Source organism: Octopus sinensis, linkage group LG13, assembly GCF_006345805.1.
Source record: "Octopus sinensis linkage group LG13, ASM634580v1, whole genome shotgun sequence".
Taxonomy (NCBI): domain Eukaryota; kingdom Metazoa; phylum Mollusca; class Cephalopoda; order Octopoda; family Octopodidae; genus Octopus; species Octopus sinensis.
The window spans coordinates 18610719-18637673 of NC_043009.1; the positions used below are offsets into that span (position 1 = coordinate 18610719).

At 39.7% G+C, this 26955-nt stretch overlaps 1 protein-coding gene across 1 annotated transcript in view; it reads right to left on the reverse strand.

Annotated features, from left to right (window-relative positions):
- The window catches only part of LOC115218511 (sushi, von Willebrand factor type A, EGF and pentraxin domain-containing protein 1-like), a 322239-nt gene that overhangs the window by 164710 nt on the left and 130574 nt on the right, over positions 1 to 26955 (reverse strand). The window contains exon 3 of the mRNA XM_029788371.2: positions 2060 to 2224. Coding sequence (XP_029644231.1) covers positions 2060 to 2224 — 165 coding nt within the window. The remainder of the gene's footprint in view (positions 1 to 2059; positions 2225 to 26955) is intronic.

The window sequence follows — 26955 nt, forward strand, 5'->3', positions numbered from 1 at the left end:
GTAACATTTATTTCATGAGATTTCTGTATTAACACTCCTTTCTACTCTAGGCACAAGGCCCGAAATTTTGGGGGAGAGGCCAGTCGATTAGATCGACCCCATGTATGCAACTGGAACTTAATTTATTGACTCTGAAAGGATGAAAGGCAAAGTCGACCTCGGCGAAATTTGAACTCAGAACGTAAAGACAGATGGAATACCGCTAAGAAATTTCGCCCGTCGTGCTAACGTTTCTGCCAGGTCGCCGCCTTTTGCAGTATTAATTAATACACGTGGAATACAGTTCTGTCGCAACCGTTTATTTACTTGAAAGATGACTTGGACAATAAACTTGAAGTCATGAAGTATTAAGTTGGACTAACCAGTATATTAAACATTTATTCAACAAAGATATTGAATTAATTTTTATTTTGTTCGTAGGTTAATCATGCAATCATATTCATTACTAATCATATACTCTTACTCTTACTCTTACTCTTACTTGTTTCAGTCATTTTACTGCGGCCATGCTGGAGCACCGCCTTTAGTCGGGCAAATCGACCCCGGGACTTATTCTTTGTAAGCCCAGTACTTATTCTATCGGTCTCTTTTTTTGCCGAACCGCTATATATATATATATATATATATATATATATATATATATATATAAACACGTGGCTTAGTGACTAGGGGATTCTACTCACGATCTTAAGTGTGTGAGTTTGATCCCAGGTGGTACGTTATGCCCTTGAGCAAGATGCCTTATTTCACGTTGCTCCAGTCTATTCAGGTGGCAAAAAAAAAACGAGTTGTACCTGTAATTCAAAAGGCCAGTCTTGTCACATTATGTGTCACGTTGAATCTCCCGTGAACTGCGTTTAGGGTGTGCGTGCTCGTGGAGTGCTCAACTACTTACACATTAATTTCACTAGCAGGCTGTTCCGGATCAATTAGAACACCGATGGACTGTTAGTTTATATATATATATATATTATATATATATATATATATATATTATATATATATATATATATATATATATATATTATATATATATATATGTATATATATATATATATATATATAATATATATATATATATATATACATATATATATATATACATATAACAATTGCAGCGTGGAAGGTGTTTTAAGAAACACACAAAAGCCGTTCGATTCACTTCAACATATAAGTTAAATTTGTCAAAATATTTTCGTCGCTAAAATCCGCGACCTGTTCACTGAGAAAAATTCGTGCTGCATCAGTGAACAGGTCGTGGATTTTAGCGACGAAAATATTTTGACAATTTTAAACTTAAATGTTGAAGTGAATCGAACGGCTTTTGTGTGTTTCTTAAATGGCTCACAAACACCTTCCACGCTGCAATTGTTTTCGTTCCAGCACACGATCTCAGATCAAATCACTTGCTATGCGAGTACATCTCCATAAATATATATGTATATATGAGCAAAACGCCCCCCCCCCGTCCAATGGACGGTGCTGAGTTGTCAAACATTTAAACCAAATTTTCTCAAAACAACTTGTCCGACCATCCCATAGGGCTCCTCTTCGAGAAACACTGATTTAACCTAAATTTAAGACACCAGCAAAAAAGAAATAAAGATAGACTTTTTGCTATTTCCAAGAAAAACGATTTTACAAATGCACGTTCCCACGGCTTTATCGATTGCATTCTCACATCGATTTTTGTAATTTTTTTCAAGACTTATACACGCCCTGATACCGTCGGTATCTACATATCAATTTGAGCGCAATCGGATGGAGGATGCCCGAGATCCTAGAAGACACACACAGAGACAGAGAGAACGGATTTTATATAATATAATATTATATAATATATATATATATATACATTAGCATTCAGTCGGTTATATACACCTTCGCAGTAATATATGTTTAATAATAATATTATTTAAAACGACTACGAAGAAAGCAAGGGACTCAATTTCTGTTATTTAATCTGGTGTTCCTCTGTATGTTTAGTTAAATTATTGAACGAACAAAACAAAAGAAAGAATTAATGAATAAAAAATATACAAATAAATCTGTGACTTACTGAGACAAGCTGGCAGAGTGGTATTCCATTTGGTTCCGTCACATTGGAGAGTCCGCGATCCAAATAGATGATAACCGGCTTTACAGTCAAATGTAATCATCCCACCGTTGTGTTTAATTGTCATTTGCCCATAAGTGAAGTACTTTGGTTCTTTACATTTTGTACCTAAATAAAGAAAAAAAAATAATATTGCTGAAGAAAAGTTAGACTAACATTAAAAATGACATTCAATGTTAATAAATATAAACGGGTGAACCATCCCGGAAATAACTACATATCCAGTAATATCTGGAGAACCTAAACACCTCATTCCCAGCCTAAAGCGAAATAGATAGGATATATCTAATCGATAGACACGAAATTAGAAGAAAGGATGAAGTTAAAAAATTATCTGGAAGTAAGCAATTGAATAAGCAGACACAGAAAAATTAACAAAAAGATATGTTGTCAATGCAGTTTGTACAAACACACAGACATAAAACTACTCTGCACTATGTTTATATTCTATATTTAAATTAAGTGTTCCGGAGTGATGCCAAAGGGTTTGCTGATTCCTTTTCTATTTTAATTAATATCCACTCGCTCAATGAGGAACCACTGCAAGAGCACCACATTTTTCAATTGCAGTTTAGGCCGGAGTTTTAATGGTAAACCAAACTAAGCACACAGTACAAACCTATTACATCACGTCATGTGGTGAAAACTCATATATATATATATATATATATATAGGAAAATGTGTTGTTGAAAATATACTTAAATTTCAAAAGTTAGTAAATGTTTAAAATACATTTATTTACATATATACCAAACTAGTTTCAACAATATTTTTTGGCTTATCAATGGTAAAAGTGTAAAATTAGAAAAACATCGTTATAAGTTTCAATGTTGATAAATCAAAATGTTTCAATGTTGATAAATTATCATGTTCAAAACAGAAAGTGTAAGTTTGAAATTAAAACTGTATATTAATTTGTTAGAATGTACAAGGTTCATTAATTTCAGTGGTGGTTGACAAGTCATACTGAAAAAAACAAGTGTGAAAATTAAAATAGTAAAAAAAGGGGAAATTACGGTTTCTCAGATCTGTTTAAATATTGTTGAAACTAGTTTGGTATATATGTAAATAAATGTATTTTAAACATTTACGAACTTTTGAAATTTAAGTGCATTTTCAACAACACATTTTCCTATATTTTTTTCGTGCGTGGAAACACCACTCCCTCTTTTGTATAAGTCTTGAAAAAAATTACAAAAATCGATTCCAGGTGAGAATGCGAACGATAAAACCGTGGGAACTTGCATTTGTACGCGCAAGTACATCATCTGTTGCGATCGATACTACGCGTACGCGAGAAAAATGCACGTGCAGTTTGCGCAAAATGCAGTATATTTAAGAGGCCAAAAAAGTAAGATGCAAAAGAGATATTTTCTTCAAACTTGGCTAGAAGGAAAGAAAGACTATTTGGTTTCTCCATAAGTTTTTTTTTTTGCCTTAACTTCATTTAACAAAACCAAAAATTTTATTGAAATAATGGCATGCTTAATTATTTTTTAATGAAAAGAAAACAGTGATTGCTTTTTATTCGAGAAAGAAAATACTATTTTCTTGCTAATAAATGATTTTTGTTGCCTTACAGCTTTGAATAAAAAAAAGTGTGTTTTTTAGTGAAAGAAAACCATTATTGTATTCAATCAAGATTGTTTGAGCTATATTTCAAGGTGAATGTAGTCAAAATACTTCAATTTTAGAAACAAAAGACTATTAGCTTACTTCTTAATTGTGCAATATTTGCATTTTCTAAACGTACACAGTTAACCTACAATTGACTAGTTTTTTTTTAATGAAAATGCGATACATTTGCATTTTATTTATAATTGTGTTATTGTTTCAAAGGTGTTTTTACGGTGAGAAGACAGTTATTTCCCTAAAGCTGAAGTTCAATTGCATAGCATTTACATTTAAAATATGTACATCTTGCCTATTTGTGTTGACATTAATCTTGACAACTTTCAACGGTACGTTCTCATAAATTCATCATGCTTTTCCATCTAGATTTACCTCCAGCTAACCCATTTGCAATGCTTTCGTTTTTGTCCTGCGTTTCTTCCGTCAACATGTACATAACTGCACCTTCCATTTTTTGTTGTTTTTGTACTGCTTAAAGGCACGTTTCTTTCTTGCCAAGCTTACTATTTAAACCATGTTTGTGTTCTCCCAGTCAACAGCCTTATCATTACTGGTACTTTAAACTCTTCGGTTGCATATTTGTGTGAATAAAATCGTTTTTCATTGGAATAGACAAAAAGTCTATTTTTATTTCTTCTTTTGCTGGTGTCCCAAATTTAGGTTAAATCAGTCGGACAAGTTGTTCTGAGAGAATTTGGTTTAAATGTTTGACAACTCAGCACCGTCCATTGGACGGGGGGCGTTTTGCTCGTGTATATATATATATATATATATATATATATATATATATATATATATATATATATATATAGAACTGAGAATGTGTGCCTGTCTGTCTGTGTGTTTCCCTAAAACTTGAGAACTACACAACCAATTTCATTCAAATTTTACACATGCTTTATTTAAGGTCCGGGGAGTGCCATCGGCAAAAAACTAAACTTTTTCCCACAGCAATATCATATCTTCTCCACTATTTCAGTATTACGTGTTAAAAGTGAAACAAAAACATCTCTCTTTTGCAATGCAGACACTTTCACTTTAATACTGAAACTATTAAAGTTAAAGTATTATATAACAGGGATGAACCATTAACAATGGTCATCCATTTTGCTAGAAGATCCGCTATGGTCTTATATGCTACACCACTGTTTTTCAATTCATATTAATCAAATTAATATTCAATTTTTCACCCTTATTATGTGTGTGTGTGTATTAGCAATTCGTATAAAATTGCATCAATGACTTGAACTTGAATAAGTGGTTTCACATAAATGGGGATAAATTAAAAAGGTTTGTTGTTATTATTATTACTGTTTGACTATTGTACTCACGTTTGTTGGTTCCTCGTCAGGGAAACGTTGTTGTGTTGCATTTGTTAAATAATTGTAAATCGTTACCCTCCCCCTTTCGGAGAAGGGACTTTGGTTATTGTTTAAAAATTGAATTGTGTCCCTGTTTGGGGAAATTGACAATATTTTCACCGTCGATAGAAGAAAGTCCAAAAATGAATTTCGTTGCAGCCGTACACTTCTATAAAAGAGGGAGGACAAGATCCAATTGATCGAAATTGCAAGAGACGGGCCTACAATTCCAGTCTGTTATATATTTTGAGTATTGTTATCACTAGCGATATCAAGATATAACTTTGTATTTTGTATTTTATGTGTAGATGTATATATATAGATGTACATGTAATATGTACACATATATATACACATATATACATGCATAATATATCTACCCATACACACATACGCACACACACACACATACATAGGGTCAAGTGTGGCTGTGCGGTAACAAACTACGTTCCAAACACATGGTCCTGGGTTCAGTCCCACTGTGTGGTGACTTGGCATGTGTCTTCTGCTGTAGCCTCAGACCAACAAAAGCCTTCTCAGTGGATTTTGTACATATATACAGGCATACATACATATATATACTTGCATACGTACATATTCGGCATAGACACTCTACCACTACAACTAATAACTGTTGGGAACACTTTCAAACCTGCCTTACATTCGAACCGGAATCTCAACGCCTGAGTTTTCCATCTGAAGTTAATCTCTCTCATGGAACTCATACAAAAAGGGCAAGTCTTTGGGCCCATACAATGTGACATGTACACAATCGAGTGGCAAAAAAAGGGCCTTCCACATGCTCATATCCTTCTTTGGCTCTCAGCGAAGATCAATCCCAATGACATCGACAAGATAATCTCTGCAGAGCTTCCTGATCCAGCTTTAGACAAAGAACTATACGAAATAGTTAAAGCAAACATGGTACAGGGTCCATGTGGGCGTGGATTCAACATAAACACACCATGCTTGAAGGACAGCATATGTTCAAAAAGATTTCCAAGGAGGTTCCTACAAGAAACTCAGACAGGTGCTGATGGGTATCCATCATACAAACGCAGAAAACCAGAAGACGGAGGTTTCACAGCAACTATCGGACAGCACGATATTGCTAATAGATGGATTGTTCCATACTACCCACTCCTGTCAAAGACTTTCAATGCCCACATCAACGTTGAGTTTTGCAACTCCGTTAAATCCATCAAATACGTTTGCATATATGTAAACAAGGGTTCTGACACTGCAATGTTTGGACTTCAACAAGAATACTGCCAGGATGAGGTGACGCATTATCAGTTGGGACGGTACATAAGTAGCAATGACGCTTTCTGGCGCATCTTTGGCTTTCCAATTCATCAACGACACCCCGCCATTCAACAGCTTGTAGTGCACCTGGAAAATGGTCAAAGAGTGTACTTCACCGATGCTAATGCTTCTCTGTTGGCAGAGGAACCAAGGGATAGCACATTCATTGCATTCTTCAAGCTTTGTCAAGTGGATCCATTCGCTCAAACCTTGCTGTATCCACAGATTCCATCGCACTACACTTGGAATGGAAAAAATGGGCCCCACGGAAAGCAGGTCAAAATGTTCATGGATACCCTGGCATTAAGTTTCACACTTGCTTTGGGCGAGTATACACAGTGCATCCCACTCAACAAGAGTGCTTCTACCTTCGTCTACTACTGCATGAGGTCAGAGGGCCAACGTCTTTCCAGGCCCTAAAAACCGTTCATGGACATGTCTGCACAACATACAGAGAAGCCTGCTATCGACAAGGTCTGTTAGAAGATGGTACACAATGGGATTCAACTTTAGGAGAGGCTGCTTTATCACAATCACCTAAAAGTCTCAGGGCACTATTTGCAGTATTACTACAGGCATGCGAACTGTGTGATCCGGCCACTCTATGGCTCAAATATAGAGACAACCTGGCTGAAGACTTTCAGCACCAAGCTCAACTGCTCTATCCTGACATGGAGGGTATCAGCAATGAAATCTATAACAAAACACTCATTGACATTGAAGACAGAATTGCTAAACTGGGTGGAAATGAATTGTCGACGTATGGCCTGCCACAAGCATTCAGGTCAGGGTCAAATAGCCTTCCCACTGCTGTCATTCGTGAAACAACCTACGACACTCAAGCGCTTTCAAAGGACATTGTTGAAAATGAGCCTAAATTACTTCCGCACCAGCTGCAGGCTTACAGAACTATTTTTAACAGTGTACGCCAACGCGAGGGACGAATCTTTTTCCTCGATGCTCCTGGAGGGACAGGAAAAACATTTATTACAAAGCTTCTCCTTGCAGAAGTTAGGCAGCATCAGGACATTGCAGTAGCTGTAGCCTCCTCTGGCATTGCAGCTACTTTGTTACCCGGTGGCAGGACAGCACACTCAACTTTTAAACTCCCACTCAATTTAGCAGCATCCGAAATGCCTTCATGCAACATCAACAAAAGCTCAGATCAGAGACAAGTACTTAAAATGTGTCATCTAATTGTCTGGGATGAGTACACTATGGCTCACAAGGGAGCTTTGGGAACATTAGATAGAACCCTGAAAGACATCCGAGACTGTCAGGCTCCAATGGGAGGTGTAACGCTTCTGTTGTGAGGTGATTTCAGGCAAACTCTTCCTGTCATTCCGAAAGGCACTAGAGCAGATGAAGTTCAAGCATGCCTAAAGTCCTCTACCCTGTGGCATCATGTTACAATCCTCAGTCTCACCACTAACAATCCTCAGCTACACGGCGACAAAATATCCACAAAGTTTGCACTGGACATTTTGACACTTGGTGAAGGCAAGATGCCTCTCGATGCTGCAAGACAAATGGAAGTGTGGTCATTTTCCTCAAAAACAAAGTCTTTCCCAACTTCAAACAAAACTACCAAAATCACAATTGGCTGTGTGAAAGAGCAATATTAGCCCTAAAAAACGTCGCTGTTAACAAAATTAATCAACAGCTAGCTAATGCATTCTCTTCCCGGCACTATACACACTTACAAGTCTGTTGATACAATTCCAGATATAAATGAAGTTGTGAACTATCCTCCTGAATTTCTCAATTTACTGGAGCCTCCTGGACTACCTCCATACATATTAGCACTTAAAGTTGGAACTCCTGTAATGCTACTCCGCAATCTGGAACCACCAAGACTTTGCAATGGAACACGACTGGTGATAAAGAAAATGACGTCACACGTTATCGAGGCGATCATTCTTTCTGGATATGGAAAAGGTGATGCCGTCTTTATTCCAAGAATTCCTCTTACTCCATCAGGAGCAGAAATTCCATTTACATTCAGAAGACTGCAATTCCCCCTTCGTGTCAGCTTTGCCATGTCCATTAACAAATCTCTGTAGTTGGTCTTCTCTTGGAAGAGCCCTGCTTCTCGCATGGGCAACTGTATGTTGGCTGCTCAAGAGTAGGAACCAAAAGAAACCTTTTTGTATATGCTCCTCAAGGAAAAACAAGGAACATTGTTTACAACGAGGTGTTATAATCTCAACAGCCAGGAGGTATATACATGATCCCCCTTTTTTTAACAAACTTCATGTACTTTCATGTATTTATATTAATATACATATATATATATATATGTGTGTGTGTGTGTGGTGTGTGTGTGTGTGTGTGTGTTGTGTGTGTGTGTGTGTGTGTGTGTGTCTGTGTGTGTGTGTGTGTGTGTATCCATATATATATAACAGAAAAGTCTAATTCTTCAATTGAATGTAACCGGGCAACGCCGGGTATCTCTGCTAGTATATATATATTATATATATATATATATATATATATATATATATATATATATAATATTGGATTTAAACTTTAGCAGTTGGGATGGGGAGATCCTAGTGCTCAACTGGCACTTAATTTTATCGACCCCGAAAGGATGAGAGGCAAAGAGCACCCTGACAGCATCTGAATTTAGAACGTAATGTCCAAAGATATATATATATTATTTGTTTCAGTCATCAGATTGCGGCCATGCTTGGGCACCGCCTTGAGGAATTTTTAGTGGAATGTATCGACCCCAGCACTTTTTTTTAAAGCCTGGAACTTATTTTATCGGTGTCTTTTACTGAACCGCTAGCTTACGAGGACGTAGACACCAGTATCGGTTATCAAGTGGTAGGTGGAGTGGAGGATAAACACAGATACACACACACACGTATCAAATTTACAAAAAAACAAAAGATAAAGACACATAAGGAAACAACAAGCAGGTGTATTAGCTTAACGCTCGGAAAGAATGGAAAAGTCTTTGACGTTTCGAGCCTACGCTCTTCGAGAGAAAATTTGAGAGGGAAAAATGGAGAGAGAGAATGAAAAATAAAATTAAAAAAAAACAGAGAGAGAAATGTGTAGAGATTAACGGTTCAACATGATGAAATGACAGGAAGAAAGAGGCTGAGTGAAAGGGAGACAATAATAGGGACCCGGCTGAACTAGGGTGTGCAAACATGTGTGTCTGTGATGACGGTGTGTATGAGTGTGTATGTATGAATGAGGGGGAGCGCGTGTGGATGTATGTGTGGGCGAACTTAAAATTGTGGGCCCTTTGTGTACGTATGGGAGCGTGTGTGTGTATGTGTGTAATTAACCCAGTGCATGCATTTTGTGGAGTGATGAGCGTTTTTGTACGTGTGTGTCCCCGAACAGACGTGTGTATATGCGTGTGAGGCTGTGTATAGAATGTATGTGAGACTATCCTATGTGTGATTGTGAGCAAACGCTTCAGCCTGTGAGTGTGTATTTGAGCGTGTGTTCCTGTGTATAAGTAACCTAGTGTGTGCGTTGTGCGGCGTGATGTGCGTTTCATGCATATTCGTGTGAATGAGAAAAAATATCATGCATGCCTGCAAAGCACATCTCGAAGGAAGGAAGTCAATATGAAAACCAATACTAAGGTTTGATGGCTGCAGCGTGGACGAACACAAAAACACAGAGAGACACAGGAACGGTACCAAAAGTTGGGATCAAGGATAGCGGCAGCGGCAACGGAGGAGAGGATGGAGGTGAGGGCAGGGTCATAGTGCTACTAAGAACAACGATAACGGTGACAATATAAAGGGCATAAGGTACAATGCGAAACACAGAGATGCGTGCGTGCACGCACACACAGACACACACTCACACACACACTTACGTACATACTCACGTACACATGTACACACACAAATACAGACGCAAGTGCATGGGCATATGAAGATACATATCATAGAATAACAGAATGGACTAAGAGGAGCAGGAACATACACAAGGGTGGAAAGTGTCACAGGTGTGTGACGAAATATTTCCGGATAATGGACATGAGCTAAAATAAGAACGGCAATGAACGAGCGAAAAACGAATATATAGTGCGTGTGTTGATTTGGAAAAAATGACCATTATGAAATACAACACTATATATATATATATATATATATATATAGGTGTAGGTGTAGGTGTCGGAGCGGCTGGTGGTAAGTAGCTTCCATTTTCTATTACCAACCAGATGGTTCCGGCTTCAGTCCCACTGCGTGGCACCTTGGGCAAGTGTCTTCTACTATAGCCTCGGGCTGACCAAAGCCTTGTGAGCGTATTTAGTGGATGAAAACTGAAAGAAGCTCGTCGTATGTGTGTGTATGTGTTTGCCCCCGCCTTACATCGCTTCCCAACCGATGCAGGTGTGTTTACATCCCCGTAACTTAGCAGTTCGGCAAAATAGACTATTGCTCGACTAAAGGCGGTGCTCCAGCTTGGCCGCAGTCAAATAACTGAAACAAGTGAAAGAGTACGAGAGTATACATACATGTATATATGTATATATATAAATATAAATGCGCCCTTTTTAATGCCTAGCCAGACTCTTGGGCTCAGTTTTCTCGGTTTCTATGGCGTATGTGTTCCCCAGCTGAACGGGACGCTAGTCCATCGCAGCGTTACTCATTTTTGTCAGCTGAGTGGACTGGAGCAACGTGAAATGAAGTGTTTTGCTCAAGAACACAACGCGTCGCCCGGTCCAAGAATAGAAACCACAATCTTGCGATCATGGTGCTGACACCCTAACCACTAAGTCACGCGCCTCCACACACACACACCACACACACACACCACACACACACACACACACACACAACACACACACACACCACACACACACACACACATACACACACACATACAGATATATATATATATATATATATATATATATATATATATATATATATATATATATATATAACACTTATTAGAGAACAAACATCAAATTCGAGTCAACGATTTTATAAAATACCACGCTTCCATACATTTGATCATATATAAATATTACCAATGCCTTTATCATATAAAAAGAATTCATATATAAAAATATAAAAAAAAAACACAGAAGGTAAAAAATATATATGCAAATAAAAATACAAATATATAGAACGGCCTGCAAGAATTTATATACAATCGACGAAAAATTCCAAAGCGCGCCATGCGACTAAAAACCTAAATAAAATATCAATCGACTAAATTTTTTTTATTACTTCCCTCAATTAAAAAAATCTCAAAATAGTTCATGTCATAAAAACCATGGTAGGTCAGAGTTCAGGAACGTAAGAGAATTCCACAAAATCAAGTCAAACGTATCTCTGGCCATTTCGGCAGTTCACTGCAGCGGTTCGATTACGAGTTAAGGTGTATCTAGGCAATGACCCCCTCGTCAGGATGAACACGAATCTCAACAATTAGTCGTTCACACACACACACACTCGCGCACACACACAATATCATCACACACAACATGGACAAAAATTTCTTCTTAAGAAAATACATATTCAAATAAGTAAACCTTAATATCATGAATAACGAAAGCGAAACCGGTCGATATATTGAAAATTATATTAAAACTGTGAAAAGTGTTCGTATTTTCCTTTTTTAATTTCTTATATATATATATTGTTGTAGTTAGGGATTGTCATGTTGCCAGTTTAGCCATGACTGGCAACATGACCATCCCTAAATACAGCAATATATATGTGTGTGTGTGTGTGTATGTATGTTCTCCCACCACCACCTCTTGACAATCTGCTTTGTTTTGTTTACAACACCGGCCAAAGTAACCGAGAGAATAAGTACAAGGCTTTTAAAAAAAAGTATTGTGGTCGACTAGTTTGCCTGAACCCATCAAGGTGGTGCCTGAGCATGGCCACAGTTCAACGAGTGAAGCAAGTAAAAGATAAAAGATGAAAGATAGCCCAGCATTATTGCGTTCTACAAACATTTATTTCTGTCCCTTAGCTGCTACTTTTAACAACATATCTTAATACTTTTTGGTTCTCTCACCCCCATTAAAAAACTGGGTTATCTCCCCACTAAAAATCTGGGGTTATGTGACAAGAGATCAGACTAAAAGAGATCCTTTTGATTCAATACTTCAACACTTTGTTGACGTTTGGCCCCTTCAATAGACATGGTATGATTTGTTATAAAATGTTATCAGATTCAGTAAGATGCATAATTTTTTCAGCTTTCGTTTTTTATTAATTTTTCAATTTTCATACTCTTTTACTTGTTTCAGTCATTTGACTGCGGCCATGCTGGAGCACCGCCTTTAATCGAGCAACTCGACCCCGGGACTTATTCTTTTGTAAGCCCAGTACTTGTTCTATTGTTGTGTTTACGGGGACATAAACACACCAGCATCGGTTGTCAAGCAATGCTAGGGGGACAAACACACGCACGCATACATATATATACATATATACGACGGGCTTCTTTCAGTTTCCGTCTACCAAATCCACTCACAAGGCTTTGGTCGGCTCGAGGCTATAGTAGAAGACACTTGACCAAGGTGCCACGCAGTGGAACTGAACCCGAAACCATGTGGTTGGTAAACAAGCTACATACCACACAGCCACTCCTGCGCCTATGTTTATTAATGTTTTTTAATCATGTTTATTAATCATTTCTGTTTTGTAGGATTTGTTATAAAAATATTATCAGATTCAATAAAATGTTTCATCTTTTCACTTTTTTTTTTTTTTTTTTTTTATCGAGAGTTAAATAATTTTTTCGGACGAGGGTGATAACCGAGGGTGATATACCGATATTTCTCATAAAAATTGAGAAGAAAACCCAATTATTTTAATGGGGGTTATATAACCAAAAAGTACCCATATCTTTCTCTTTTTATAAGAACATTTTCCAAAAATTTGTACTCTAATATCACCAAGTGGACACTATTTAGACAATGCGACAGGAAGCAGTAATCATTTGGGAAATGTTATTTCTTAGCAGAGAAATAGAATTACGAGCGAGTTACGACGATTATAGGTAGTACAAATCAAGAACATGAACTACGCACTTTTATCCACAGAGTTAATTCCCCTGCACGTTTAGCTTTGGGAAAACAAATTGGGCCTGGTGTAACACCATACTAATCATATCTGTCGGGCATGTGGAAGAGAGTGTAATTCGGCAGGAGGACTTAAACGACGTGCAAAGGTACATGAAGCCCAGTTACAACTACAGCCGGCTATTACCAGTAAAGGTTTCAGTTGCCAATTTTGTACAAGACATTGTAGATCTTTAGCTGGGTTAAAAAGTCACATTCGATCACAGCACCAGTAACAGTTAAACTTCGTGCAATGGCCATACTCGATAATGAGGGGGCAGCCATAATGCATGTATGTATGTATGTATGTATGTATGTATGTATGTACGTACGTACGTACGTACGTATGTATGTATGTATGTATGTATGTATGTATGATGTATGTATGTATGTATGTATGTATGTGTGCATGTATGCGCGGGTGTGGTAAGAAACCTGCTTCTCAATCACATGATTCTGTGTTTAGTCCCAATGCGTGGAATCCTGGACAAGTGTATGTGCGCGCAGACACACGTATCATCACACACACTGACAGACATGCGCACACACTGACAGACAGACAAACTGACAGAGGTATATGTAGTCATGGATTTCTATAAGATTTAAGTCCATCATCCTGAAGTGCAAGCCCTTCGCAAACACAGTGAGCTAAGCCAGTTCTCGAGCTTTGTATATATGTAGGTGTCTGTACTTATTTTCTGTGAACATAACTCTTTAGTTTTCAGGTCTTTGTGCGTAAGCTTGTGTGTCTGCATGATAATTTTTACATGTGTCTTTGTAGATGAATTCAACTAAGATTCATTTAAAGAATCTCCAATGGAGACTGGAATGTCTTACAAATTTTTATTGTGTCGCTTATAGTTTGGATTCCGAGGATACGTGTCATTTTTCTTTCTCTCTCTCTTTCTTAGAAAATCCTAATGCACATACGATGACAAGAATAAATGAAAATCTATAGCCAGGGTATAAGAGCTCTAAGTCGCGCATTAGTTCACCATAAATGTTCTCTTTTTCCTAAGTTTTGATAATACTTTCACATCTGCCAGCTGACCTTAACAATGGCGCATGACTTAAACCAGGTTTGTTGGTTTTTGCAGCGGATTACAGTTTTTATTGGAATATTCCACCAATAAAAATTTGGTTCTGACATGCCCTTGGTGCAATCTTTCCTACGGATAACATTGCAAATAGTTTTTGCAAGTATACCATGTCTTAGGTAGGATCTTGCGGGTATTTTAGGAGAGCTTGCTGGTGATGTGGGTGATATCTTCTAGGCTGGTGTAGCATAACTGACATTTTCCATCAGAACGGGGTGAGTGGCGTATCTTTGTGTATTTTTACGTCTCAAGTATTTTGTTCCTAGATAGCAAAACCTTAGCGTTGTAAGCAGGATAGATTTCAAGTCCAGAAGAGGCGCTCTTTCTGTTAATGCTGCTGCTATCCTGTAGCTTACGGGATACGTACCAATCGATTGCTTCTGCTGTTACTCGAGGTGCCAAGCACCCCTCCGCGGTCTACATTTAATCCAGGAGTGCAGCTCAATCAATGAGACGAGCTGTGGAAGAGCGAGTCTGACAAACGGTGACCACACCTGCTCACCGTCAAGAAAACGCTGGAGATGCTGTAGCCTGAGCGCATGTCTGCGCATCAGAAACCAAGACACACCCAGCTCTCCATTCAGCGGCTGTTGACAGCAGATAGAGCGCCTGACCAGTGGAAAGTGCCCCTTCTGCAGAATGCAGAAGAGTAAGTGCACCAGCTTGGTCGACCAGCAAAATGGGGCAAGGGACGACGGTCAAGCGGTAATAGATGACGGATGCGATGTACGCATCACCACCTCCACTTGACCTTTCAGGAATAGCTTCTCTCGGCTCATTTCTGGGTGAGATTGGCCAGCCTGTTCGTCACCTCGTCCCAGTTTTTCTCCATCTGGAGGTCCGGACCGAACCAGATCCCGAGCAATTTAACCGGACATTCTGTCCAACACCCCATGACGCTGTTGGGCGACATGGACTTGTTCCTTCAGGTACCGAGTTGCAAGACCACTGACTTTTCTGCATTAATTTTGGCTCCTGTCGCCGCTTCATATTCGTTTAGTGTGTCGCCAATCAGGTTTATATGCCAATGCCTTGACACTATCACGGTGACATCATCGCCGTAAGTAGACACACTTTTCTCACATCCTATATCACGTGGAACACGCCTCAATAACTCTAACTTCCGCAGTAGTGGCTCAAGAGACAGTACATACAGAAGGGAAGAGAGAGGGCACCTTTGACGGACCGAGTGCAAAATGCTGAATGGTTCTGACAGGTGACCATTCACCCGAACAATAGAGCAGATGCCGCTGTACAAAGCAGCGATCCAAGCACGGAAGACTGGACTGAAACCGGCTGCCTTGAGAACAGCTGCCAAGTATCGATGATCGACTCTATTGAAGGCTTTAGACTGATCTAAATTGATCAGAGTCCCAACCATTCCAGCTTTGTTACCCACCCCCACACGAGGTGGAGGCTGTCGTGAATAGTCCTGGTTTTGAAATATAAAACTCGTAGAGAAGACCATCCAAACTCATCGATCTACCTCTCGTACAGCTTTTCCTCGTCTCCTGTACTTACCAGACGGCTATCGATCTTTCGCAGCACTCCACCTCGCTCGCCGAGAGTTGGGACAGGCCATCCAGGTAGACACCGAAGTCTGACTCGTTACCCATCCTACCACGCGTCCCGAACAGTCGAGCAAAGTGCTGCTGAAAGGCTGCACACATCTGCTCTGGTTCAAATACCACACGCCTGTTCTGGCCCACCAAAGACCGAATGGTGGTTTTGCTGCCACGTTTTGCCTCCGCCACTCGAGCCTATCGAGCGGCTTTAGTCCCCTCCCCGTTTAATGAACGTGCCCTAGCTCTGACAACACAGCCTTCGCATTTGGCATCAAAAAATTGGTCGAGGGCCAACCTCACCGCCAACACGTCGGTTGCGATACCTTTCCTAAGTGTCTCGTTTATCTTTCTAACTAAATCTTCTATTCTATTTCTTTCTACCGCTAAGGCCTTACTAAACCTAAAAGATTGTACTCTAATCGCCCTTTCAAGAGCAAACCACCAGTTTGCCCTCGTCAACGCTCTCTTCACTAAAAGGCTAATCCAGTCTCTGTAAGCTTGACACGCTGGTAACGACGTGTTCAGCTTCCAGTAACCGGGACTCTGTCCATGGAGCCTATCTAAGTCTGTACAGATCATGAATTTGTGGTCTGTGTAGCTGACTATCCGAAACTGTGGACAACTTATACTATCCTTATCCGCTGGCCTACAAAAATCTCTATCTAAATACGATCTAGATGACTCGATGCGATTTGTCCAAGTCTACATTGGCACATTCGGGTAATCTAGTCGGTACCTGTCAGGCGGTTGAAAATATCTGAGCAGGTGTGTGAGGCATTGCACCCACCTCTCTTCCACGCGATCGCAACGTTCGTCTAAAACAGCGTTCCGATCCCCTACTAGTACTAAAGTGCGAGACGTTCCTAGGAAAACCTCCAGATGCTTGAAGTAATCTGGACGCCCTTCCCCTGTCGGAGCATTGGCAGCCATCAGTCTGAAGGCACTGCCATCACTACTGTTCACATCCAGGACCATCAACTTACCTTCTGGATCCAGGAAGATTGCCTTTACTTTCAGATCCAGGCCTTTCCGGAAAAGCACTGCAGTACCACCACTGCCCCCGACCGATCGACACGGAGATGGGAAGATTTTGTATACAGCGAAAAGGGTCATGAGGTCCTGTGGGTCGGAAAGCCTGGTTTCTCTAATGGCTGTTACGTCTACACTGAAGGACCTCTGATCATCGTTTAAAAGGTGACCTTGTTTCCAAGGCGACCCGAGGCCCCTGTCATTTATACAACCTATTCTGCTAAAAAAAATGATAATAATAATAATTAGGGTGGAGAAGAGCTCTACTTAGCACTGTTCTCTGCTGGGGTGGCCTTCTTGTTACTTCGTGTGTTTTTTCCACGAGATTTTTCTAGAGTCATTTGCAGAGGGTTCTCTGAAACGACCCAACAGCTTCTGGAAGTTCGTTTTTATAATGTTGTATGGCTTTTAGAATTTGTATGTGTGGTGGTGGTGCGTTTTGCGTCAGGAAGACAAAATCTTCTAATGTGATGTTTGTTTTGTCTCTAAGATGTGTCACAAGATCTGTGTTGTTTGTGTTGTTTGTGTATATTGCTCTAAGGTTGATAGTGCTTGTGAAGTCTGAGTTGTAAGTGGTAGTACTGGTGAAGGTCGTGTTGTTGATTGTTGTGTGTGTGTGTGTTGCTGCTGCTGGGAAGCTCAGATTGTTTATTGCGCCTCCCCTGTTTATCTGATGTCTCTCTAGATATTTTCTTTCTTTTGTCTTTCGTGGGCAGTGTTCACTCCGCCCTCTAGACCTCAGTACTTGAGCAGTCCGAGTGGTTTAGGTCGGGAAGGGGGGTGTCTTGTGGGTCTTTGTCTAGGGTGTTCCGAGGGGCCCCGCCCGTTGCTGCTGCTACTTCTGTCACTGCTGGTGGTGGTGTGGTGTGGTGTGGGGTGCTACTACTGCTGCTGGTGATGGCACCCCGGAAGGTGTCAACTCTGTTGCTGATGTTGGTGGTGCCGCGTCGCTGCTGATGTTGCTAGTGATGATGGTGTCGGTGATGCGGGGACCACTTTTTCTGCTGTGGCTGCTGTTGCTGTTGCTTTATATGGGGTAGTTGACCTTTGTCATCTCCACAAAGGTAGAACCTTGGCCTCCTGCCCTCCACAGTGACGTGAAGCCTGGCGCCGTCTGGCTAATTTATCGAGTAGGGGATGGAATTTATGCTCTGTTGTTCAATTTGAACATGGAGCTCCATCCACTGATCCGTCCAATTTTGTTGGTACAACTTGTGCACTTCCAGTACTGTGGCGGTGTTCTCTATGTCTAAGGGGATAGCCGCCACAGCCAGCATATATTTATTTCTGGGGGCACCTCCCCAATTTTTATTTTTGTCACGCTCCGACCAAGATATATCGACGCGAGCAAGAATTTCTCCGTTCTTAGAGACTCTGTGGAATGCTGTCTTGCTGCTGCGTCTGATGCAAAACACACTTCCACAGAACCGTTACATGCTTTGTCTGAGTATTATTTCGAGCTGCTGTTGAGGGGCTTGTTCCACTCATTTTTTTCTCTTTATATTTAGGCATTTATATATGACTGTCTTTCTGTTCGTTTCTCTTATTAATTCATTAGGCGTGTTTAGAAGTACACCGTTTCCATTTCTTGTTAACGGGTCCTTTGCGCTTTTTATTTGATCCAATGTGAGATTGAGTTTTTCCTTCACTTGTCCCGCCGCTGAAGCGAAACCGTGTGCGTCATGTTTGTCTTTTGTGTAGGCGTCAGTACTTTTTCTTTTCTTTGTTTTTTCTTTTGGTTTGACTTTTCTACGTCGTCTTTGTTCATGGTGATGGTGGTGGTGTTAGTGGTGGTGATGTTGGAAGAATTTTCTTCTTTCTTTTTCTGTATGTTTTCTGTGTTGCAGACGTGTTTAGAGGTGGAAAATCAACAGAGTATCGGTTGTTATGATAGCGACTGCTACTCCCTTTAACAGCGGCATCCATCTTGCATTTCGTCAAAACGAAAACCAAAGATACATTTTAAAAGGACTAAAATGTCAAAAATTGCTTCTAAATGGGCAAACTTTCAACAACGAACTCTTCTAGTTAACTAGAAAGGTTCACAATCTTTAACAAATTCAACAAAGCAGAGATATAACCATCAAAAATTGACAACAAAATTTCCAACTTACGCAGCCCACAAAAATACATCTACACTCGCCGACAACAACAATAATAATAAATTCTTTTTTGACCCCAAGGGCTAGCATAAAAGCAACACGAAATAACAAATCAGGACGATACAAAGGGCTTCAGAACGTGTAAATAAAATTACAAAGAAAAATAAATAAAACTCCGAATAGGGGGAGGCGCTTTAAGGCTACTCGTGGAAAAACCCACAAAAGCTACGGGTACCCTCCTTTTATTTTTCACAGGCGCATGCTCAAAATGGATCCTTTCACACTGGCTATTTTCCCGACATTCACCCACCTTTCAACAAATTTGCTACACTCCCTCTCACCCTCACTTTCCTTTTCAAGTGAAACTTGAAAAAGTTGATGTGGGCTTGGCGAAAGAGGAAAGTGTCTGTCTTTAGACCTTTCAAACGGGTCCACCACACTACCTCTTTTGCTACAGCCACAAGACGAATAAAAATTGCTTGCCCCTCCCGCTAAAGGGGGGAGGTGGGGCTATCTTCGCTATGGATTCAGCTGATAGCCAGATCCGTCCTACACGCGACAGCAGCAGGTCGACATTGATAAAAATAATAATAATAATAATTTCTTCATTAACCTCAAAGGGTTTACATAAAAAAAATTAATGGACAATACAGAACAAATATAATGTGGGATTACATGAAAGTCGTGTAAACAATTAAAAAACACAACAATTGAATATAACAACAACATTCCCCCAAAGAGAGAGACCTCTTAGGACTGCACGTGAAAACTCCACAAGTCCACAACAGTCCTGACCACCAGAGTAAGTGCCCTTTCTACTTTGTCAACAGGCACATGCATAGAGTAGGTCCATTCACTCGGTCCATTCTTGCGACATTCACCCACTTTTTAGCAAAATTACTGGTGGGAGGTGGGGGGGGGGGCAGAACTTCCCTCTCCACCCTCACTTTCCTTTGCAAGTGAAGCTTGAAAAAGATGATGCGGACTTGGCCAAAGAGGAAAGTATCTGTCTTTAGCCTTTTCAATCTGGTCCACCACACAACCTCTTTCGCTAAGGTTACAAGGCAAAGAAAAACAGCCTGCCTTTCCCGGCCAAAGGAAGGCAGTGAGACTATCTTCACAATGGACTCAGCTGATAGCCGGATCGTCCTACATGCAACAGTAGGTGTTCGACATAAACCTACAAGTCAGAAATACTCGGGCACTGGATGAGAGCGTGATCTAAGCATTCGCTACCTCTGCCCCACCTTTCAGGGATAGCTTTCTCTCAGCCCATTTCTGAGTGAGATTGGTCCACCCCGCTCGCCACCACATCACCTGGTGATCTGGATGGAACCAGACCCTGAGAAATTTAACCAGTCCTTCTGTCCAGCATCCCACGACGCTGTCTGAAGACATGGGCCTGCCTCTCCAGGTGCGGAGCTGCAGGCCCACTGAAAAGGTGGCCGACAGCTCCAGGCACAAAGGCATAAAACCCAGTTTAGTACAGCTCCACAAAACAGTGTTATTAGGGACAGCTAGGATACTTAGGAGGGTTCTTGGCATCTAAGGTTACTTGTTGTAGCCCGATGATAGGATTTTTTTCTTTTCCAACAGTCTAATCTGTTGTGTGTATATGAAAATAATAATAATAATAATAATAATAATAATAATAATAATAATAATAATAATAATAATAATAATAATAATAATAAATACCATGGTGCAGTACTAGGCACTGGCTCTCATAGCTTCTGATCTTAACTGTTGTTATTATTATTATTATTATTATTATTATACAGGCCACTGCCTGGAATTGCACTCAGAATCTTGGGGTTAGTAGCCTGCGCTCTTAACAATTACGCCATATGCCCACGGGCACCATTATACCCTGATGTAGTACCAGGCAGTGGCTTTCATGGCTTTTGATCTTAACTGATTGGAAGTGTTATCATGTACATTGTTTTGTCGTGGTATAAAAGATGGGCTATAGCAAATATTCTGCTCAATACCACAGATTTGGTTGTCAGTTGAGCCACATCTTTGGTGGCTGACGATATGTGCATCTCTGATCACGAGCAGAAGTAGTGGGTGAGCATTATGGCCACGTGTTGAGAAGACTTCTTTGGAGTTTGAATAACTCTGGAAACGTGAGTGTTAAGGACCATTTGTGCGGGATGGGCTACTCGACCTGAAGAAAATTTTAACTGGGCCCCACCTGCAAGGTGTTTAATCTTGATATGAAATCACCATGTCGCACACATATAATTGTGATGCATGTGCCTTGTGCACTGTTATCAGACGGGTAGTCATTATGGGTATACTGGGCTTCGTATATTTTACCCCAGTGTCACTTTGATGGCATGCACTGCTCTCTCACTCATTATTATTATTATTATTATTATTATTATTATTATTATTATTATTGATAATAATAATAATAATAATAATAATAATAATAATAATAATAATAATAATGATAATAATAATGATAACAACAACAACAACAACAACAACAGCAACAATAATAATAATAATAATGTATGTAAACAGGAAAGGAGGTCGGGGATTGGTGCATTGTGAAGGTTGTGTAAGGGTATAGGAGAATAGCCTGGCTTGGTATGTCAAGAAGAAACGATTGAAGCAGTGAATATGCAGGGAACCTTAAAAATGAACGAAGCCGTAGATCCACCACAATTTAAGAAAGACCGGAGAGAGCAGATGAAGAAAATTTGGAGGACAAGAAAATGCACAGTGAGTTCTTGAAGAATAAAGATGAGATTGATTGGAATAGAACCTGACAATGGCTACAGAAAGGAGACTTAAAAGGGCCCACTGAGGCATTAGTGTGCAGCGCCCAAGAACAAGCTCTCAGAACAAACTACTACAAATATCACATTGATAAAAGCACTGAGTCGCCACAGAGTAGGGTGTGACTCTGAGGAGGGAGAAAGTATTAGCCATATTGTTAGTGAGTGTTGTAAGCTAGCAGAACGTGAATGCAAAAGGAGAGACGACGATGTGGCCAGATATGTCCACTGGCTGTTGTGCGGTAAAGCAAACCTCAAGAGAGCCGAACAATGACGTGAACACAAGCCAGAGGGAGTAATGGAAAACTAACATTACAAAATACTCTGGGCTTTTAACGTGCAGTGCAACCAAGCCATAGAGGCGAGATGACCAGATATCGTGCTCATCCATAAAGATGAAAAAGAAGTAAAGATAATAGATGTTACAATACCAGGCGATTCGAGAATGAAAAGTAAGGAATCAGAAAAGACTGAGAAATACCAGTCACTGCGGGGCGAGATAGGGAAGTTATGGGGCATGAGGAGAGTAATGGTGATACCGGTGGTAACTGGAGCATTAGGAGCAGTTTCCAAGGGCTTTGAAAAACATATTAAGAATATTGGAGCTGCTGTCAGGCTCAAGGTCATCCAGAAGACAGCATTGTTAGGTACAGCTCGCATTCTAAGGAGAGTATTGTCTCTTTGAGTCACAGGAGAAGGCACTATTTGAAACTTTTGGTGATTTGTTATTGCCTACTTTCAAAGAAAGAACAACCGGTAATTAAAAACTAAAGCCCAGCACTTATTCAATCGGTCTCTTTTGCCGAACCGCTAAGTTACGGGGACGTAAACACGCCAACATTGGTTATCAAGCGATGGTGGGGGGACAAACACAGACACACACAAACACACACACATATAAATATATATATATATATACGACAGGCTTCTTTCAGTTTCTGTCTACCAAATCCACACTCAAGGCTTTGATCGGCCCCAAGGCTATAGCAGAAGACACTTGCTCAAGTTGTCACGCAGTGAGACTGAACCTGGTTGGTAAGCAAGCTACTTACCACACAGTCACTCTTGCGTATAATAATAATAATAATAATAATAATAATAATAATAATAATAATAATAATAATAATATAATAATAATAATAATAATAATAATAATAATAATAATAATAATTATTATTATTATTATTATTATTATTATTATTATTATTATTATTATTATTATTATTATCATTATTATTATTATAAAATGGCGAAAAAGAGAAGTGAGGTAAATGGAAACCAAGACCAGAGAGAAAAAATGTTGACAGTACACGGAGCCTTCAACCGATAGGCTGTACTTGTCCAGAAGAAAGGGTGGGAGAGGTTTGGTCAGTTGCCGGGAAAACAGCTTAGGGTGGTATATGAAACATGCCGTGGAGCAACAGTTGAAACATACAAAGAAAGCGAGCGTCATCAACACTGAAAATTGCGTAATGGAAGAAAAATTTAAACAAGAAATGAACACAAATAAAAAAAGAAACAGCATGGAAAGAAAAAAATGCGCGGTCAGTTTGCAAGTGAACGCGAAAGACAGACTGAGAGGATCGGAGGTTATGGACGAGAAGGAGTGACCTGAAGATAGAGACAGAAGCACTCATATGCACAGATCAAAAACAAACGTTTTTGTGAAGTGCAGAATAGACAAAACTATTGACAGCAACAAATGCAGAATGTGTGTTGAGAGGGGTGAAACGGTATGGCCCATCGTTAGCGAGTGCCTGAAATTGGTACACCCAAGGGCATGAGGCGTCTTTTGTCTCCTTATTGCACAGGAGTGCCCACTGCGGATCTCCTTACCATCTGCCGAATGTATTTACAGATCTGTAGAATTTGGTCTGTTCACCAAGCCGCTTCTCTTTCTCCTACTCTCAAGACGGTTACAAAACCAGTGATCGTGGGAGAACTTGAAATAATCAGTAAAGGAACTAAAAATTAGTTGAGAATGATCCCTGGATTACCATTCATGCGGGGCGCACAAAAGATAGTATTAAGTGTTAACTGCAAACGTAAACAGACTGCATATGAAAAGAAAGAATCGTGGCAGCCGACGAATTAGTACAGGCCATTGTATAACGAATGAAAGGAGAACGCTTGCTGAGTATTTGATAAATAGTGACGAAGATCTGCTGCAATATATCGGGACCCATATTATTGTTGATAATTTTAAATGCTATAGGGAGAACGATGGTGGTAATAATAATCACTGTGGTTATGGAGGTGACACAACGCAAGCACGTTATTTGTACATATGTGTATGTATATATATGTGCACGTATATATACAAATAGAGGAAGAGAGAGATGGGATCTCACTAACAACTCTCACGGGAAACCCACGAACGACTCGTGAAATAATGATGCAACACAACAATAAAAGAATTAGCGGCGAGAATGAAGCTATAGCCGATCATGGTAAGGTTTCCCGCCCGGCAGGTCCGAAACCACCCGCATTAGGGGCAGTGATCTGACCTCGGACGGTCGTTATGTCACAACGGATCACATACATGATGTGCGCAAAAACAGACATAAGTGAACGAGCGAAGAATACGATACAATTATTGAATGTCAAGAAAGAGCAAAGAAGTCGCAGAGTAGGCCGACGTAGCTTGAAATTTTGGATGGAAAAGGACATTTGCCCAATGTCAGAAAATAAACTAAAAAAAACAAGTGAGAGTGTTTAGGAGGAAGGGTTACTTAACAGTTGTAGAAATATCTCGGATTAGTGAGAGTCTGAGAGACCCTACGGATGGGCTACGAAGAATGGTGGGAGTTGAAAACAGACAAGAATTGAAAGCATGGAGAAGGGGAATGGTGATGAAGGCTTGGAATTTTGTGGGAGGAGTTTAATGGATAACATCGACGTCAAAGGCTAAGAGTACCTTCGGCCTTTTAGATTACCATAGAACGAGAAACCCGATAATAGTAAACTTTTTAGATGCCTTCACAACATTGCATCATGTTTACAGCAGTGTCTAGCGATATTCGAGGATGTTGTGCTGAAAGGATTGAATGAAGAACAAATAAAATCTATAGCCTGGCACTCAGTTAACGGTATTCTCAAGGGGAAATGGAAGAACCAGCATCAGAATTGGTTTTCATATTGGTGTTCCAAGAGGCAGTGGCAAAAACGTATCGTTTCAAGGTCATAATCAATCATTTGCAACGAATTAACTGACAGGTTTGTTGCACAACTTGCGCAAGTAGAGCAATGACACTGTGAGCAGGAAATGGATTGTGAAAAGCTTGTTCAAGTTGCAAAATATCCACCATTTCTGATCAAACTTTCTATTTGGAAAATATGAGTTTGATTTTTCTCGATAAGCATCAACGATTTCTGTACTTGCACTGCATGCAATTGAAAACTGCATTAAAAAAATGAAAGAAAAAAGGTATAGGAGGGGCGATGCATACCCCTGCGTGCAGATAAAGTTGTTCGCAAAGTATAGTGAGGTTTACAATGCGTTGCTTATCCATGCTTTTTAATTGAACTGAATTAAGTTTTGTATGTGTTTGACTAAAAGAGGATTAGAAGCCTAAGAAGATGACAGCTAAAAGTAGATTTGATCAAATATAGCATAGAATTTGAAAAGTATTTTCAACGATTGCAGGCCAATCAAACGTACTAAAATTCGTTGTAGGATAGAAATAATGTGACCACTTGCTTATCGGGAAATTAGTAAGTTCGATTTAAAAAAAAATTTTTTTTTTAAGTATCACTATCATAGATATTTATACTCCGGTGAAATTTTAAAAAATCAACTCGAATCCATCGCTGTACACACACAAACACACACACACACACACACACACACACCACACACACACACACACAGGGTTACATATGTATGTATGTAGGTAGGTATGTATGTACATATAATAATATGTACCCACACGTGTTTGCGTGCATAAGTACACCATGATCTATACACACGCAGACGAGGGTCGATTCAACTGATATATATATATATATATATATATATATGTGTGTGTGTGTGTGTGTGTGTGTATTGTATCCTGTTCCGTGATGGTAAGATCAACAAACGAAGTACTTCATCTGGTGAGAAATAAATAGTATTTAATAGACATGATACATGTCTTTATGTGCTAGTAATAGATTCTTGTGCTGAGAACATGCCAATAAGATGCATACCCTGTGTGCACATAAATTCTTTCGCAAAAAATCTACACATTCAAAACATTTTGAGTCACCCGTCCACCAGTTTTGAAGATAACCAAACCAAAATTTAATGGGTCTGAATCACTTACCGAATGAGTATTTCTGCCAAATTCGGTGAAAATCCGTTTATCCGTTTTCCAGTAACTTTACAAACACACAGACATACAGCCGAAGACGAGCGACTGCGCGCGCAAGGTAATAACAGTATATTTGAAAGGATGGTTGTAGTTATGAGAGGTGATTTCAGACAAGTACTGCACAGTTTGCCAAAAGAAATACGAGAAGCAATCATCGAAAATTGTGTTAAGAAATCTCCTACATGAGAATATTTTGAAGTGTAAGCTAAACCAGAATGTGAGAGTGACAGAAGATAAAGGAGATTTTGTCCCTTGGTGACTGCATCTTAGCAAAGGAGTTACTGGCCAAATTAATGAACCTTCTGCATCAGCTAATGTCATTGAAGTCCTTTAGATTTCATAAGTTGAGCGTTCCTTGATTGAAAATATGTTTGACAGTAAATTTCATAAAGAGAAGGAAGCCGTGCAATACCTTTACCATAGAGTTCTGAGTACTTATCAATTAATGAAAACGTATTCAATACACTTCCACGACAAATTCCTATTTATTACTGCACAGGCAAGTACTTGCTGACGACCCTGAAGAAGTGGAGCATT